Source organism: Micropterus dolomieu, linkage group LG03 (assembly GCF_021292245.1).
Source record: "Micropterus dolomieu isolate WLL.071019.BEF.003 ecotype Adirondacks linkage group LG03, ASM2129224v1, whole genome shotgun sequence".
NCBI lineage: Eukaryota > Metazoa > Chordata > Actinopteri > Centrarchiformes > Centrarchidae > Micropterus > Micropterus dolomieu.
In genome coordinates, this window is record NC_060152.1 from 25,064,261 (window position 1) to 25,078,512 (window position 14,252).

Genomic DNA, 14,252 nt, shown 5'->3' on the forward strand with positions numbered 1-14,252 from the left:
GAGAAACTTTGGAGTTTATTTGGTCACATTACAAATATTCAATATTCACTCTCCTGCTAGTTCTATGAAAATATTTGGCTCGTCCACTATGTTCTCAAGCTAGTCGCTAACTTTGTCTGTCTGCTGTCTCTTGCTGGTTCAGTAGCGTAAAGTAGGATTTTAGAGCCTTTTCCCTGAAAACTACTTTTTCTCTTGTCGGGACAAAAGTAACAAATGGGTGGGTCAAGAGTAACAAAACTGTATAAATGTTGTTAACATTATTCATGTTTTTATTACAATGTCTGACAATGTCCTTGTTAATATGTATATGTTGTAATGTTTGACAACAACAGTATGAACAGTATAACTGTTGAAGAAAGTTTAACAGCGAAAAACATTTCATTTGCTGTTGTCTTCATCACCACCTGTGATGTTTCTTTTTGCTGGATCTTGCTATGCTGGAAAACTAAATTATCTAACTCATGGTGCATTGATGGCAGCTGCAAAGTTTTTTGATCTAAGGTGCTGGTCCTACCATGAGAAGGGATTTCTTGCTTGTCTCTGAGCCAGCGAACATCGACCGCTGGCTGCCCAGTCACCAAGCATGGTACCATCCCGTTTTTGCCCTCCAGAAACTCATGGTAGGTGGTGGTGCTTCCAAATGATGGACCCTCTGACAAAAGTTGAGATGGTTAGGATGCATAATTTTTATGTAATAAAGCAATTGTGGTGACATTTTTGTTTCCCTCAGAGAAAGTAATAATCAATCGAATAGACTAAAAATGATAAATGATATTTATTTACAGATTAATAAAAGGTAAAATATTTACAAAGGGATCAAATAACAAAATGCTAGGACAAAACACTTCTGTTCCAGATGATGACTTAAGATATTAAATGTTCTTCAAAAGGTATTATCTTTTGAGGCATATCAATTAAGGAATTTAGTCTTATTTAAAGGGAATTTTCACCTGTCAGTGGATGATTCAATAGCTCCTCCCCCATCTCACGCTCAAAGAGGGAACTAAATGCCTCTCCCAGCATTTGATTTTTATAACCCCTGAATTAACCTGAAAAAAACCCTGTCTTAGAAATGGCGGACAATTTGCATAGTAACCAAATCCTTATTAGATAAAAAACACAGCTTTTCTCGTTGTCCCTTATCAAATAATGTTTTTGGCAACTCTTAATGCTACTTCCTGTTATTTTCAATCCTGGATTCCTGCCTGGAAAATTCTCAGTGAAACACTTACTGGCCGTGCACACTCATGTGTCACATACTAAACTGATTTTTAAACTATATGTGAACATTTATAGTACAGATTCTATAAAGTTCAGTTGGCAATACTACACGCAACAAAATGAGTGATAATCAAAACGGGGTTTGGACAGGCTCAGTACAACTGACCGTATAAAATGTATATGTGTGCAGCCATTTGTTACGTACCATAAACATACAGCTGCATCTGAGCATTATCTTGATGTCCGCTGTCAAAGTCACACCGACAGGAATACTCGCCCGTATCCTGCAGTGTAGCCTTCTTAATGAGCAATTTAGAGACTGTCTCATCCACCTTTGACACCATTTCTTCATCATCGATATCTTCCCCATCCTTCTGCCACGTCATTTCTCCCTCTGCCCCAGCTGGGACGGAAGAGAAGAAGGAAATCAGGAAGAGACAGAGTGGAAATGAGTGAGTGAAATAAGCTTATCATCTACAAGACATTCAAACTGAAAAATTTCATTCACAAATGACTCACCTTTACACAGCAGTAAGATCTCTTCTCCCACCAGAACATCTTGCTTACTGGTAATGATTTGCATCTTTGCATCTAGAGGAGGAGAGAAGAAGAGTTTTGTTTCTGTTTCAGCATTTTACAAAAGGTGTTATAGAACTACACTTCCAAAAAACGTGTCTTCTGATCTAATACCTTTCTACCCTGGAAATCGTACTGATAGTCCCCCAGTACACAATCTAAAAATTAATGTCAACAGATCTTACCTGTGCCGTACACCACCAGTAGCAGCAGAAAGCCAATTCTTTGGATGAAAGCAGACTGTTTCGTCATGTTCACCATGCTGCTGTTTGACAGTCCTATTCGGCGTCAAATCAAAACTGATGTTTGTCTGCTGAGTCTGAATGTTTTGGCTTTCCAGTCAGCACAGCGGGACAGAATGCTCAAATATGTATCTAACAAAGTTGAACAAAATTAACTAAAACTCTGCTACACCCAAAGAAGCCTCAAATATCTGTAACTCTGTATCACTTGGACAAGCAGACACCTGTTGTTTCCTATCCACCTAACATAACTCTGAGGCAGAGGGTCTGTGTCAGAATTTATATAGGGGCACAGGAGCAGGGGGTATGAGTACAAACAAGAAAGGGGAGGGGGATGGAGAGAGAGAGAAAGGGAAAGCATTGCTCTATCATCTTTAACCCAGAGTCACCGCTTGTCATTCATGAAAGAAATGGGAGGTGATGATTGAATGACGTCAGTCTCTCTCATTCCTGTCCTATTTATCTCTCTTTGTTGACTCACAATTGACTCTATCCTTTGTCTGTCTTTTGGTTTTCTTTATTTTTTACCTCTTTTTGATTTTTTTCTCTTTCTCTCCCTTTCCCCCCACCTCTCTCTCTCTCTCTCTCTCTCTCTCTCTCTCTCTCTCTCCACCCTGTTCCCTCTCTCTCCCTCCAGGCTACCGGATGAAAGCAGGGGAGGCAGCCCCCCAGGGGAAGAAGAGATGGGGAAAGATATTTTAATCATTCCATCGTTTTTTTCCGCTCTCATTAAAAAAATGTCACATTCTTCTCAAGCACATGCACCAAACTGCACATACAATGTGCCAAATTTACCACACGGTCACCATTCACATTTTCTGAAAGCGGGCATTAGGATACTGAAATCAACAACCCTCAGTGACACCCATTCTTCTACGAAGAAAACTGAATTTGATAGTGTTGATACGCTAAATCATCTTTTTCAAAGATAAGCTTTTTATATAAGAAGTCAAAGTTAAATCAAAATGGACTTTACCACAATACGTTAATGGAAGTAAAACTGATTCCAGTCAGAGGTGTGTAGAAATATACCCAAGGCTTTTGAATTGGCATGAAAGGGTATTACAAATGTTATCATTAAAGGCCTTTCTTATAGCAGACTTGTCATTGCAAAGAACAGGTGTTACTTATAACAGCAATGATGACTCTGTTCTATTTAACTGTTATGTTACTGAGCTAGCATGGACAATAAACCTTTTTCCCAGCAGATGTTTTGACATGTCACACTAGGAAAAGCACAGATGTAAATAAAATGAATGATAGCTGAATTTAGCTGCTTTAGTCCTGTTATTATTCACATTGGCTCACTGTCCCAGTCTCATGGCTTACTGGGACACTTCAATAGAACAGAGCCATCGTTAATGTTATTAGTTACACCTTTTACAAGATGCCACTGTGAGAATGATCTATAGACTTGATTGGCAACCAAGAGACTGATTGTAAAAAGAATATGTGACATGACTGTCGCTGGAGTCGGTGCGGCACGGTTGTGGCATCCCACTCTCACTATGAACTACATTCTGTAACAGGCTTATGCACACAAACATATACACACACATACACATACAGACACACTCACCCACACGCACTCAGACACATACAGTCTCACACATAGACACACACACAAACAAAGGTTCTCCCTGGTAGAATTATTCTTGATAAGTTATTTAAATTAATTGTTATTATTTCAGCTCTCAGGCGGTGCTGTGTTGTTTATTTATGTTGCCTGATTTTTTCTTGTTTTCATTTCTCTCTCAATTATCTTACTATGTCAGCTGTTTATCGCTGCTGTTCGGCTGGTTGTCTCTTTGTTTTTGTTTGTTTGTTCTTTGTTTGTTTGTTCTTTGTTTTTCTCTGCCCCAAGCCCCCCTCCCTGTTCTTGCAGGTGTTGCTCTCTCTCTGTGCTGTCTGTTTATGTGGGGTTTCTATTCCCCATCCCCATGTCTGTCCCCTGTCTGACCCGGCGACAAATAAATTTGAATAAATAACAATACAGACAAAGGAGTATATTAATACTGTCTTGTTAAAGTAAAATCTGTCTGGCACAACATGGTATCCTGCTCCTCATACTCATACCAGGCTGCCAGGCAGGTTTAAAAAAAAAAAAGAATATGTGAGGTGTGCAACACTGACTCAGGATATGATCATGATATGTCACTGATCATGATTACAACTTAACTGGGAACTTACAAAAAACAATGATACAAAGTAGCTTTGTCTAATCAGTCATCTCTCAACACTTGACTGACGGCTTTAACGGACAAGTCAGCATCAAGGTACACAGAGAGAGAGCATTTGAGCAGTCTTGAATTTTATCCAAATTTGCATCCAGTTCTCTAGCAGAAGTAGAGGTAGAAGTAGATAAAAACAATAAGGTGCAATTTTATGGAAATATAAAATCAGACCTATATGCCAACACATCCATTTAATATTTTGACATTAAATCTAATTCAAATACTCCTTGGTCCAGATATCACTGCATTGTAAGAAGTCAATGAAAAAGGAACAAAAAGGCTCTAATTTCTCTCAAAATACAATAGACCTTATAAACAGCAGACATTTTGACTTGGATCTGTTCTGTTCAAGTGTCCCAGTAGGCCATGACAGTGTGACAGTGAGCCAGCATGAACAATACCAGGACCCTCAACTGAGGGACTGAAGCAGCTAAATAGAATTCAGCCAAAATTAATTTTTATTTACATATTATTTACACCTGTGCCTTTCTTACTATGACATGTCAAAATGTCTTCAGTGAGCCAACGGGACATTCTTACAAAAATCTCTGAAAAAAAAATCAAAATCACGCACGCCGTTTGTCAAAAAACTCTAAACACCAGTTTTGGTCATTACCTAAAGTTTGAGGCTTTGTTCTTTAACATGCCTTTAATAGAAGGGTCAACCAAATGACCAGCCTTAACTGAAACACCCAAACACTCACACACACAAACACACAGCTTACGTCACTGTCCTTCATCTACGTGGTGTTAGTACCCGCTGCCAGTGTAGTTTCAGTCCGCTGGGTCCTATCACGTCCATTGGCTAACAGCCAGTCTCCCCTTCCCACCTCCCCCTTGATAGCCTATCAGTGTCCCGACACTGCCGTCCAGCCAGCCAATCAAAGGGTAGAGAGTCCAAAGGGGCCACCTATCAGGTTGATTATCAGGAGGTGCTATTATGGCTCATTAGAATGGAGTGTGCTCATAATGAGGGCTGGTAAGGAGGGCCATTAACAAGGGTGGGTACACACCGACAGCTGCTCTACATCACATCCACTTACAAAGTGTTTTTTTCTTGTTAACTCTTATAATTGATATAATTGACAAAACCCGTGTTCTTATGGATGCTGCTGTCCACATTCACTTAGTGTAGACCCTTAAACGTCTTTATTTAGTGACACAGAGACCATGGTTTCTAACATGAGATCACGCTGCAGCCATTATGTGCATCATTCTGACCTGCTCCATCTTATTCGTTAAGTCTATCTTTTTGACATAAGTGTGTTTAGGACTACTAAATGTTTAGCTTGAGCTTCAGTGCACTTACGCATCTTGACAGTGCTCATAGGGAAATATTAAGACAGGTACTTCAAACACGCGACTAAGCAAAACATTGACTTAAAGATGATGATGGCGCTTCAGTGGCAGTTACGAGTGAAGCTTGATCTGTTTCAGTGTGTAAAACTGCATTGGTTAAAATGGATGTGTATCTGTATTGAAGCTGAAAGACATCCACTGTACCCTATATAACGCTTTATGATGCTTTGGCAATATTGTTGTTACACATTCATGCCAATAAAGCTAATTTGAATTGAATTATAACTGTGCACTAACTCATATTTTTTACAATTATTCAATTGACTAGCCTACACCTAAGCTCATGTGAAAGCCCCCCACAGAGAATTATTCACTACCTCAACATCACTATAGCTAAATAGCACAGCATAGAGAGAGAATGCAAACCAGACAACAGCCAACAGTTTAATTTTAGTAGCTGTAGACAGACGTTAATTATATACAAGTGATGTTGAGCCATTCAGCGTCACTTGCTGAGCCTTTAACACCATTTCCCAGTTTCCAGTTTGAGAATTACTTTCTTTAAAATAGCAATGTTGATATAAAATATAAATATAATATAATTGTCTGTACACACTGTGAAATACCCGTCCAGCACGAAAGAAAGACAAAGATAGTGAATAGATTTTGAAGAAAGTTGAACATTGTACTAAAAACTCAGACCTGGAGACTTACATTTGTCCAGTGGACAGAGACATGACTCCAAATGAATGGCAAAATTATCATCTTGTTGTGGAGCTCTGAGTAGAACTTGTCAAAAATGTGAGCAGTGTATAGATTAGCTGGTGTAGCTCACCTGACGTGTCATATCGAGATGTGCGAAGTTTAAAGCTTGACCGTCCTAACTGAGCCTGTGAATTACAGCGTTGTTATTATTTACAGAAAATATTCCCCAAAGACATTTACACACTGGGAAAGCGTTATGATCTTCTACTTCAAAAGGTTTCCTATCTTACAAACAAATGGATAATTTTAAACAGTGCTGAAGTTGTTGAAGTTAATATTAGCTTTTAACTGCATTTTATCTTTATTCCTCTATAACAACACAAACACACACACTCAGCACTGCATTTTCAGTGTTCTTCTCTTTGTCTTTGTGACCACTTAAAACAAAACACTGAGAACATTTGGCTGCTCTGCTGATGCCAAAATCTCTTTAGTGAGTCTAACGGGAAGACACAGGAAGTTTAAACAATAATGCTAGTTCAGATGCCACAGTTCAACATGTGCTTAAGTACTCCCAATGATCCAGTGTCTGAAAACCTTATGGAGGCAGTTTTGTGATGTCTGAACAGAGCTTTTACTTTATCATAGAAACTTTCATAAACTTGTGTTGCTGTGTTAACAATAGCTTACATTTAAAATCCTCTTTAAGTCAACCTGGTACATAACTAGCAGGGACTCCTTGCTAAAGGACAATTTGGCAGGGTTTGCTTGTGTGCTGTGTTGGTGTGTCTGTTTTCAATTCTGTCGACAAATACACAGACAATACACCAAATACATTGTTTATGTTAAAGATATAAACACACAAAATGCATTGTTTATGGTAAAGATGATAAATTTACATAATACATTTTGTGTTCATTTAATACAAACAGAAAAACAATGTACGCACAAACACAGTCACATGTAACACACGGACTTACAGAAACAATGATGTGACAGCAGAAGACATGAAGACGAGACAGGCAGGAAAGAGAGAGAGACAGAGACAGCCTCTCGTGACTGGAGAAAACACACCCTCACACTCCCATTTGTGAGGACAGAACAGGCCTGTGTGTGTATGTGCATGGCCTCAAGTATCCTTACTATTCAGATAAGCTCGTTGGTTTACATAACTGGAACCACAGTAAACGGTATTGTCGAAAACATTTCACAAAGCAGGTGGTGAAAGGAAGGCAAGGCATTTTTCTCACTGTTTTCCAGATTTATTTTCACTCTGGGAGATGCCTGGACTGCTGCCATCTTTCACAATGAGCTGAAAACAATGTTTGTCCCCTTTTGGAAATATCACTGAATCTCATCTGCAAAGTCCTGATTGGCATGATTGTATGTGCATGATAGATATATGTAACAAATATTGTAAGGAGCCAATCAAGATCATTTCAAAACATGTGAAATGGAGCAGTGAGATGGATTATTTCCTCAAGTTTGGCTGTGTGGTGACCCTTTAATCCAATCAGGACAGTTTTTGATATTCTTACACTGAGCACAGACACATATTGGACGGATCCTCAGTCCCAGATTCACAAGTGTTTTTTCCCTGCAAAAAATACAAGCTTTTAAACAGGGATTAATCTGCAAAAAAGACCTGAATTTTGACTTTGACTTCAACACCAATGACTCTTGACTTCTTCTTGGACCTTTTGTGTTGATCTGACTTGACACAAATGTAAATTATGGAAAAAAATGTGTGCAGCACATCAAAACTTTACCACACTATCACACATTTAATTCATGTAATTATACAACAATTGTTGTGTGAAACTGCACCTCGGCCTTTTTCACATTTTTAATGTTTTTATTATTTTTTAATTCCTTGTTAAAGATATGAAATGGTATTAATTTGGTGAAGAGCACATTATGATTTGTTAGGACAAGAAACTCAAAGTTTAGGACTTGAGTGCTAAGACATCACTAAAACAATGACTTGGTCCCACCTCTGCTATCTCAATTATTCAAATCTTGCTTGGGCATCCATCTCTTCAGTGTATGACAACTTAAATAACATCCCAACCACAGACAGGACAAGAGATAGAAGAGATAGAAGTTTTGGTAATTTTGTTCTTTTGACATTCATGCCAATAAAGCAAACTGAAATTGGAAAAAAATAAGTCAAAAGCAGGAGCAATCATGCCATCACTTCCCAATATGGTGCTTACATGCCGTCACTCTATAGTATTACTGACATCAAGATGCAGGAAGTACTTAGTGCTCACACACAAAGATAATAATCAGTGCTTAGTCTGCACACGTGACACTAGAATGGTTTGTGTAATGCCCACTGCCAGACACGTCCTCTCCACCCAGATGAAAGCGCTGTGCCCTCACACTGACTGAATGTTAGTCTATGTCTGTGCGCATGCATATGCTCTCTTCACAAGATTAATTTGCCAGAATTAGCTCTAAAAAAATCTTTTAAAAAAAATATAATTTATAATAGAAAATGTTGTGGATTTGGAAAATGAGAGTTTTAATGTGATTCATTAAAAGTGGGCAATGAGTTTTAAAGTTGCTTTTTGCTGCAGTGGTGTTCTTAAAACCTTATTTAGAGTGAAAATTCAAAAAGACACTGTACACAAATGGCTACACAGCTGGGGTGTAAAATATTTGATGCTCACCATTTCAACAATTCATTCAGCTCACAACTGTTCGTAGAGTCACAATGTGTATAATGCACTTAGTACCAATAGGGATCAAAAAACACAGTTAGACAACACATACAATATCTCGGAAGACAGAAAGTGTTCAGTGATAGCTTAACTATAGCGGTGCCGTCTTGGCCAAGAGATTTTAATATCAAGGAACTTACTGGTTAAATAAAATTTAAAAAAAACAGTGTTTCCTCTAAATGTCATTAGCAAAGATTTAAATGATAAAGGATATAATTATTATATACTACGAAATGTGAGAAAGACTGCTGGCTAGTTCTATCACTGGGAGTGCAAAAGCGGAAAAGATGATTTTTGGAAAGTTATCTGTTGACATGCAGCAGAATCAACCAGTAGCTCTTCATTCTCAGTAACCTGTGCAGATACAAAGGCAGGAATATTCATTTAAGTACAGTTTTTTAGTGCAGTTGTAATTACTACCACCACAGTAATCCAAGTGCTGCTTATTCCTCGCACGCAGAGCCATGGTTTGTGCTCACGTCTGTTCCACCATCACTGTTACTAAAATAGCGGCAGACCAGACTCTAAACAAAAGAAATACTTCCTTTCTCTTCTGTTCTCTCTATTGTTATCAATGTGAAAGTGACTGCAATGCAGCTGCTTGCTATATTTATCCATTTTACATGTATACACAGAGAAGACAGTGAAAGAGACGCCCTGAGGTCATCAAAACCTCTGTTTACGCCAACCATTGTTGTCACACAAACAACTAATAAACAAACATGGCCGTGTGTTCTCTTGTACACCGTATGTGCGTGCCTTGTTCATGTTTTAACCGTGTCCCGTCTATTTTGGACCGTTCCAGCGTTTAGCCAAACCCCTGCCCTTTCTTTTAGCTAATAATGGGAGTGACTGTTTCCTGCTCTGTGCTCCTCTCTTCCTGGCCTCTTGTGCCATACAGGAAACTCATAGTGGATTAGCAGGACACAGGCAGGTGATAGACATGGTCTTCTAACATCTGTCTGTCTGTCTGCTTGGTTTGCTCTGAGCATCTGTGACTTCATGTCAGGTAAATGGTGGAGGACCCACTCACAGTGCAAAGGCAGAATAACTTTTTTTTTTTTTTAAAGGACTACTGGAAGAGATGATTTTCCCACTGAAGACATGTCCCTCATCAAACGGCTGGGCAGTCTAAACAATCCCAAATGTCGCCGTTAAGTCTCTCATCAGATCTTTCATCTGTACATCGAGAACATCTAAACACTGGCAGATACAGCTGCAGATGTGCTATTGATGGTCCGTCCTTCTGATTAAAATAAAGCCTGAGAGCCAGAGAGTCAGAATTGAGTGGTACAGAGCATGCTTTAGGAATTACATAATTTTTACATCAAGTCAAATAACTGAGGGAAATGATACAGAGACGTTTATAAAGGCGTGGCATTGGGATGAGGGACAATGAATCTTGACAAATTGGTTGCTGCTTAAATCTGGAGCCACTAAGATCTCATCCTCCAATTGTGAGAGTATTTCAAGTCTGTTGTCTGATTGAAAAGTGGAAAAGAAAAGCACTAAAATTAGTGATGAAATTATGAAGTGCTAAATTCCCCACTCATTCAGTCCATCGTCAATCTGTCATCTGAAGCCGCCCTACGTGATTCAGTTAGATGGGCTATGTCAGTGTTACTGTACGTCACTGTAATTCAAAATACAATTAGCAACAACAATAGTAGGAAGACAGATGGTAGGCTGGTGAAGCTCGTCTAGAAACTAGGCATCCTTACATTTGTGTTTAGACTAATCAGCTTTTGTACACAAAGTACCTATACACTGCTTCTGCATCTCTGAGCTCAAGGCTTTAGTTTTCTCTCCGTACATGTGGCTTATGCATTTTGACCCGTACACTTGCTCAGACAGGATTCATATTAGATGCGTCTTCCATTTAGAATCAGTTGATTGAAATTACATAAATAATGTACTGCTGTTACAATGGGGAACTTCAGTTAAAGTTTACATTGACATTTGTAACTGAAAGTTGTTGACCTCATCCCAGCTTAACAATATTTTACCAGAATAGAGCCCTGACTTGTAGTTTATTTTGTTTATTTTGCATGCCATCACATGAGTGAATTTGTGTCCAAAGACTGCAGCCGGCTGTGAGTGGTTTGTCAGCAGCTCATATTTTACTAGAATTTCCGTTAAGGATGTTTTCTTCCAAACACATGCAGCCTCTCATTTAGCAGACATCATTAAAACTGACAAAACAAAGTTTATTTTATGAATGAATGTTTATCTAGTAGGGAACTACTAGTACTACTAGATTTAAGAAGTCAGTGAGTGCGGTGCTGGCAGCAGTCATGGACGGAGAATGATTGTGAGGCAAACTGGCACGTAACCTCTCCATGCTGCATTACTGTAAGTTATTTGTTGGTGGGTCTTATCGTAGTCTCTAGTGTTGATTGAGACCTTTTCTTTTTCTGAGCTGCTGCCTTGGGGAGTTGATGAGAGGAAAAGGGAAGATTTCAAAAATAAACAAATACAGTAAACCCTCAGTTTCCCACTTTCACACTCACACATAGGCACACAATCACACAATCGTGTTTTGATCTATTCAGAAGAAATTACATTGACTTACATTATTTTCCTGGAGACTAACCGTAACTCTAACCACTACGTGCCAAACTCCAACCCAGATATTCTTAACTTTACCCTAAAATTAAACCAGGCCTTCACCCTAGGGACTTTCGTTTTGTCCCCAAAAGCAAAGCGAGTCCCCACAACATGAGCAAAACATGTGCACATGCACACAGTAAAACCCACCTTCCACTATCATATTAGTAGGCAAATAGCAGCAATGGGGCCAAATCTGGCCCTCCCAAAAAATATTTGGTGTGAAAAGAGACATCGTGAAGAGTGGCACGCAAACTGAGGCTACTGTGCCTTAATTGGCACCAGGCTTTTTGAACAGCACACAGGGCTTATTAGATCAGTAACACAGAAAATATGATATTTCACCTTGTTCAAAAGAAACAAATTCAAGGGCTTGGGTCTATTTGACCAAAACAGATTTGTGTCCACAACAACAGGCCATCATCTATAGAGTAGATAACCTTTCAAATACATCTGGAGTTGTTGCATAACACAGGACATGCATTTGAGTATTTGAGTCATTTTTTTGCCAAATAAGGATTTGAAGATTGGTTCATATTTTTCAAGGCTCACATGCCCGTGTGTTCATATTAAGTTTGGCTGAACTTTGAAATGTATTTTAGCTCAGAATGAGGACTGTGGATGTTGTTCCCCACCACTAACAAATAGCATTATGAAGGGATCTCTTCACAGCCAGCACAGACATCAGGAACAACTTTTTGTAGGCTACATAAGGGCAAGTGTTTCATTCAGACTTGAAAAAAATGTGCAATGCTATCCTTCCAAGGAACAGTTTTTTAATGAAATCACTTATCAGTTAATCACTTTTTTGTCAACGTGCTGTAAGCTGACATAAAAATGAACCACACGCCTTCTGTCTCAGACACTATGCTGCTGCCTATGTTAAGATATGGGGTCGGATTTTATGCATGCATGCTACCGATCCTCTTACCTACTGATTCTGAACTGTACACACAGCAACAACAGATGGCAGCCAACAAAATTGAGTCCACTAACCTTCAAAAAACAACTGGCTCCCAGCACAACAGACTCAAAACAACAACAAACCCCCCCCCCCCCCCCCAAAAAAATAGCTGACGCCTGTCGTGCCAAAAAACAATTGGATTGACGTCGGTCGAAAACACAGTCAACATCACAAAGGCGTTGAGTCATGAAGAGTCCTCAGCTTTGTTTTGTATTAGTTTTAAAAACGGAACCAGAGTTGGCTTTCATGCTATTGGACAGGTAAGCTAACATTACTGCACAGCATGTGATATATATTCATATAGCATGGATTAGTTCAACATCCAGCTTTTTAAAATTGCAATGTAAAGTTGCAATTGGAGTTTACCTTAGTTTCCAGTCTGGTGAGGTCTCTATGTGTCTGTTTTGGCTGAGGCCGAGTGCTCCCTCATTAGGTCAGGCAGGCGCAACAGGAGCACTGAAAACTACACTTGGCCACTAAGTTTGTACCCGGTAGTATACCTTTCAGATTTCTGTGACACACTTGCACTTGTTTCTTTGCCTTGAAACTTATAGATGTAAGCTTGTACGCCTGTAGCACGAACTGCAAAACAGAGTTTACAAGCTTTTGTGATTATTTATTAGCCTTATGAATGCATTAAATGGGCTATCACCTAGCTTGATATGTGGCCAAGAATTAGTGTCAATTGTTTTTTACTCAGCCATATGCTGATACTTTGATGCATAATTAAAATAACGGTGGACCCTGAACACTACCGTCAGTGTGCGCCTGCCAGTCTGACGATGTGACCAGAAGCTGGTCAAACCTACGTGCCTGATGTTGTGTCAGAGCCTCATTCAGGGATTTCTGCTGTTTATTTTGTTTAGTCTTTTTTGGGACTGCCTGACCACATCATTTTATGCTGTTTTGCAGTTGATCCAGAATGCTGCAGCTTGTCTTTTAACAGGAAAAAGCAGGCGAAACCCCATTTCCCCCATACTGGCCTCCCTTTTCTGTCTCACTGTACGTTTATGGAATGACTTTATTTTTCTCATTTTTAATGAGATTATATTGTTTACCTACAAATCATTAAATGGGTTGCCTCCAACCTATCTGTCCGACTTTTACGACATACATTCCATCAAGTTCGCTCAGGTCAGCTGACAGTTGCTCCTTCTCCCAAGAATCTTTATATTCTCTGGCTTTTAACTCATTATGAGAGTCACCTTTTTATTTTATTGTCCTTTTGTACTGATCTTTGAGATTTTACTGTGTTGTTTTTATAGTTTTTGCTTTATTTTGTAAATATTGTACAGAACTTTTATACAGATTTTGAACATGGTTTATAACTAAATTTGGACTGGACTGTAATGCGCCACTCATACTGTCATTCCCAGCGCCCCTTCACAAAACCCCACCCAGCCACCCACTCCAGGCATGTGTGTAGTGTCATGCATACAGGAAGAGAGACGTGCTGCTGAAACAATAGAGACTTCGTATCGCAGCCAGGAGCCGTAGTGCAGACTAATCAGTGGCACATAGATGGGACACCATGTCGTTTTTCTTATATTTTGTAAAAATAGATGACACAGTAAAGTCGAGGAATAATTTATGCTGGTTTATTAATTGCTGATTAATAGATTGTTTTAGCATGGATAACTGGTGTCCTGATCATCACAGACTGAGAACATTTAATCAC

General features: G+C 39.1%; 1 protein-coding gene across 2 annotated transcripts in view; it reads right to left on the minus strand.

Annotated features, from left to right (window-relative positions):
• The window catches only part of ncam3 (neural cell adhesion molecule 3), a 9,047-nt gene extending 6,955 nt beyond the window's left edge, over positions 1-2,092 (minus strand). For both annotated transcript variants that reach the window (XM_046046157.1, XM_046046156.1), the window contains exons 1-4: positions 1,983-2,092; positions 1,741-1,812; positions 1,427-1,624; positions 515-652 (exon numbers count right to left, since the gene is read on the minus strand). In XM_046046157.1, the coding sequence (XP_045902113.1) occupies positions 515-652; positions 1,427-1,624; positions 1,741-1,812; positions 1,983-2,058 (484 nt within the window). In that variant the 5' untranslated portion in view covers positions 2,059-2,092. The remainder of the gene's footprint in view (positions 1-514; positions 653-1,426; positions 1,625-1,740; positions 1,813-1,982) is intronic.
• Positions 2,093-14,252: the final 12,160 nt, after the last annotated feature.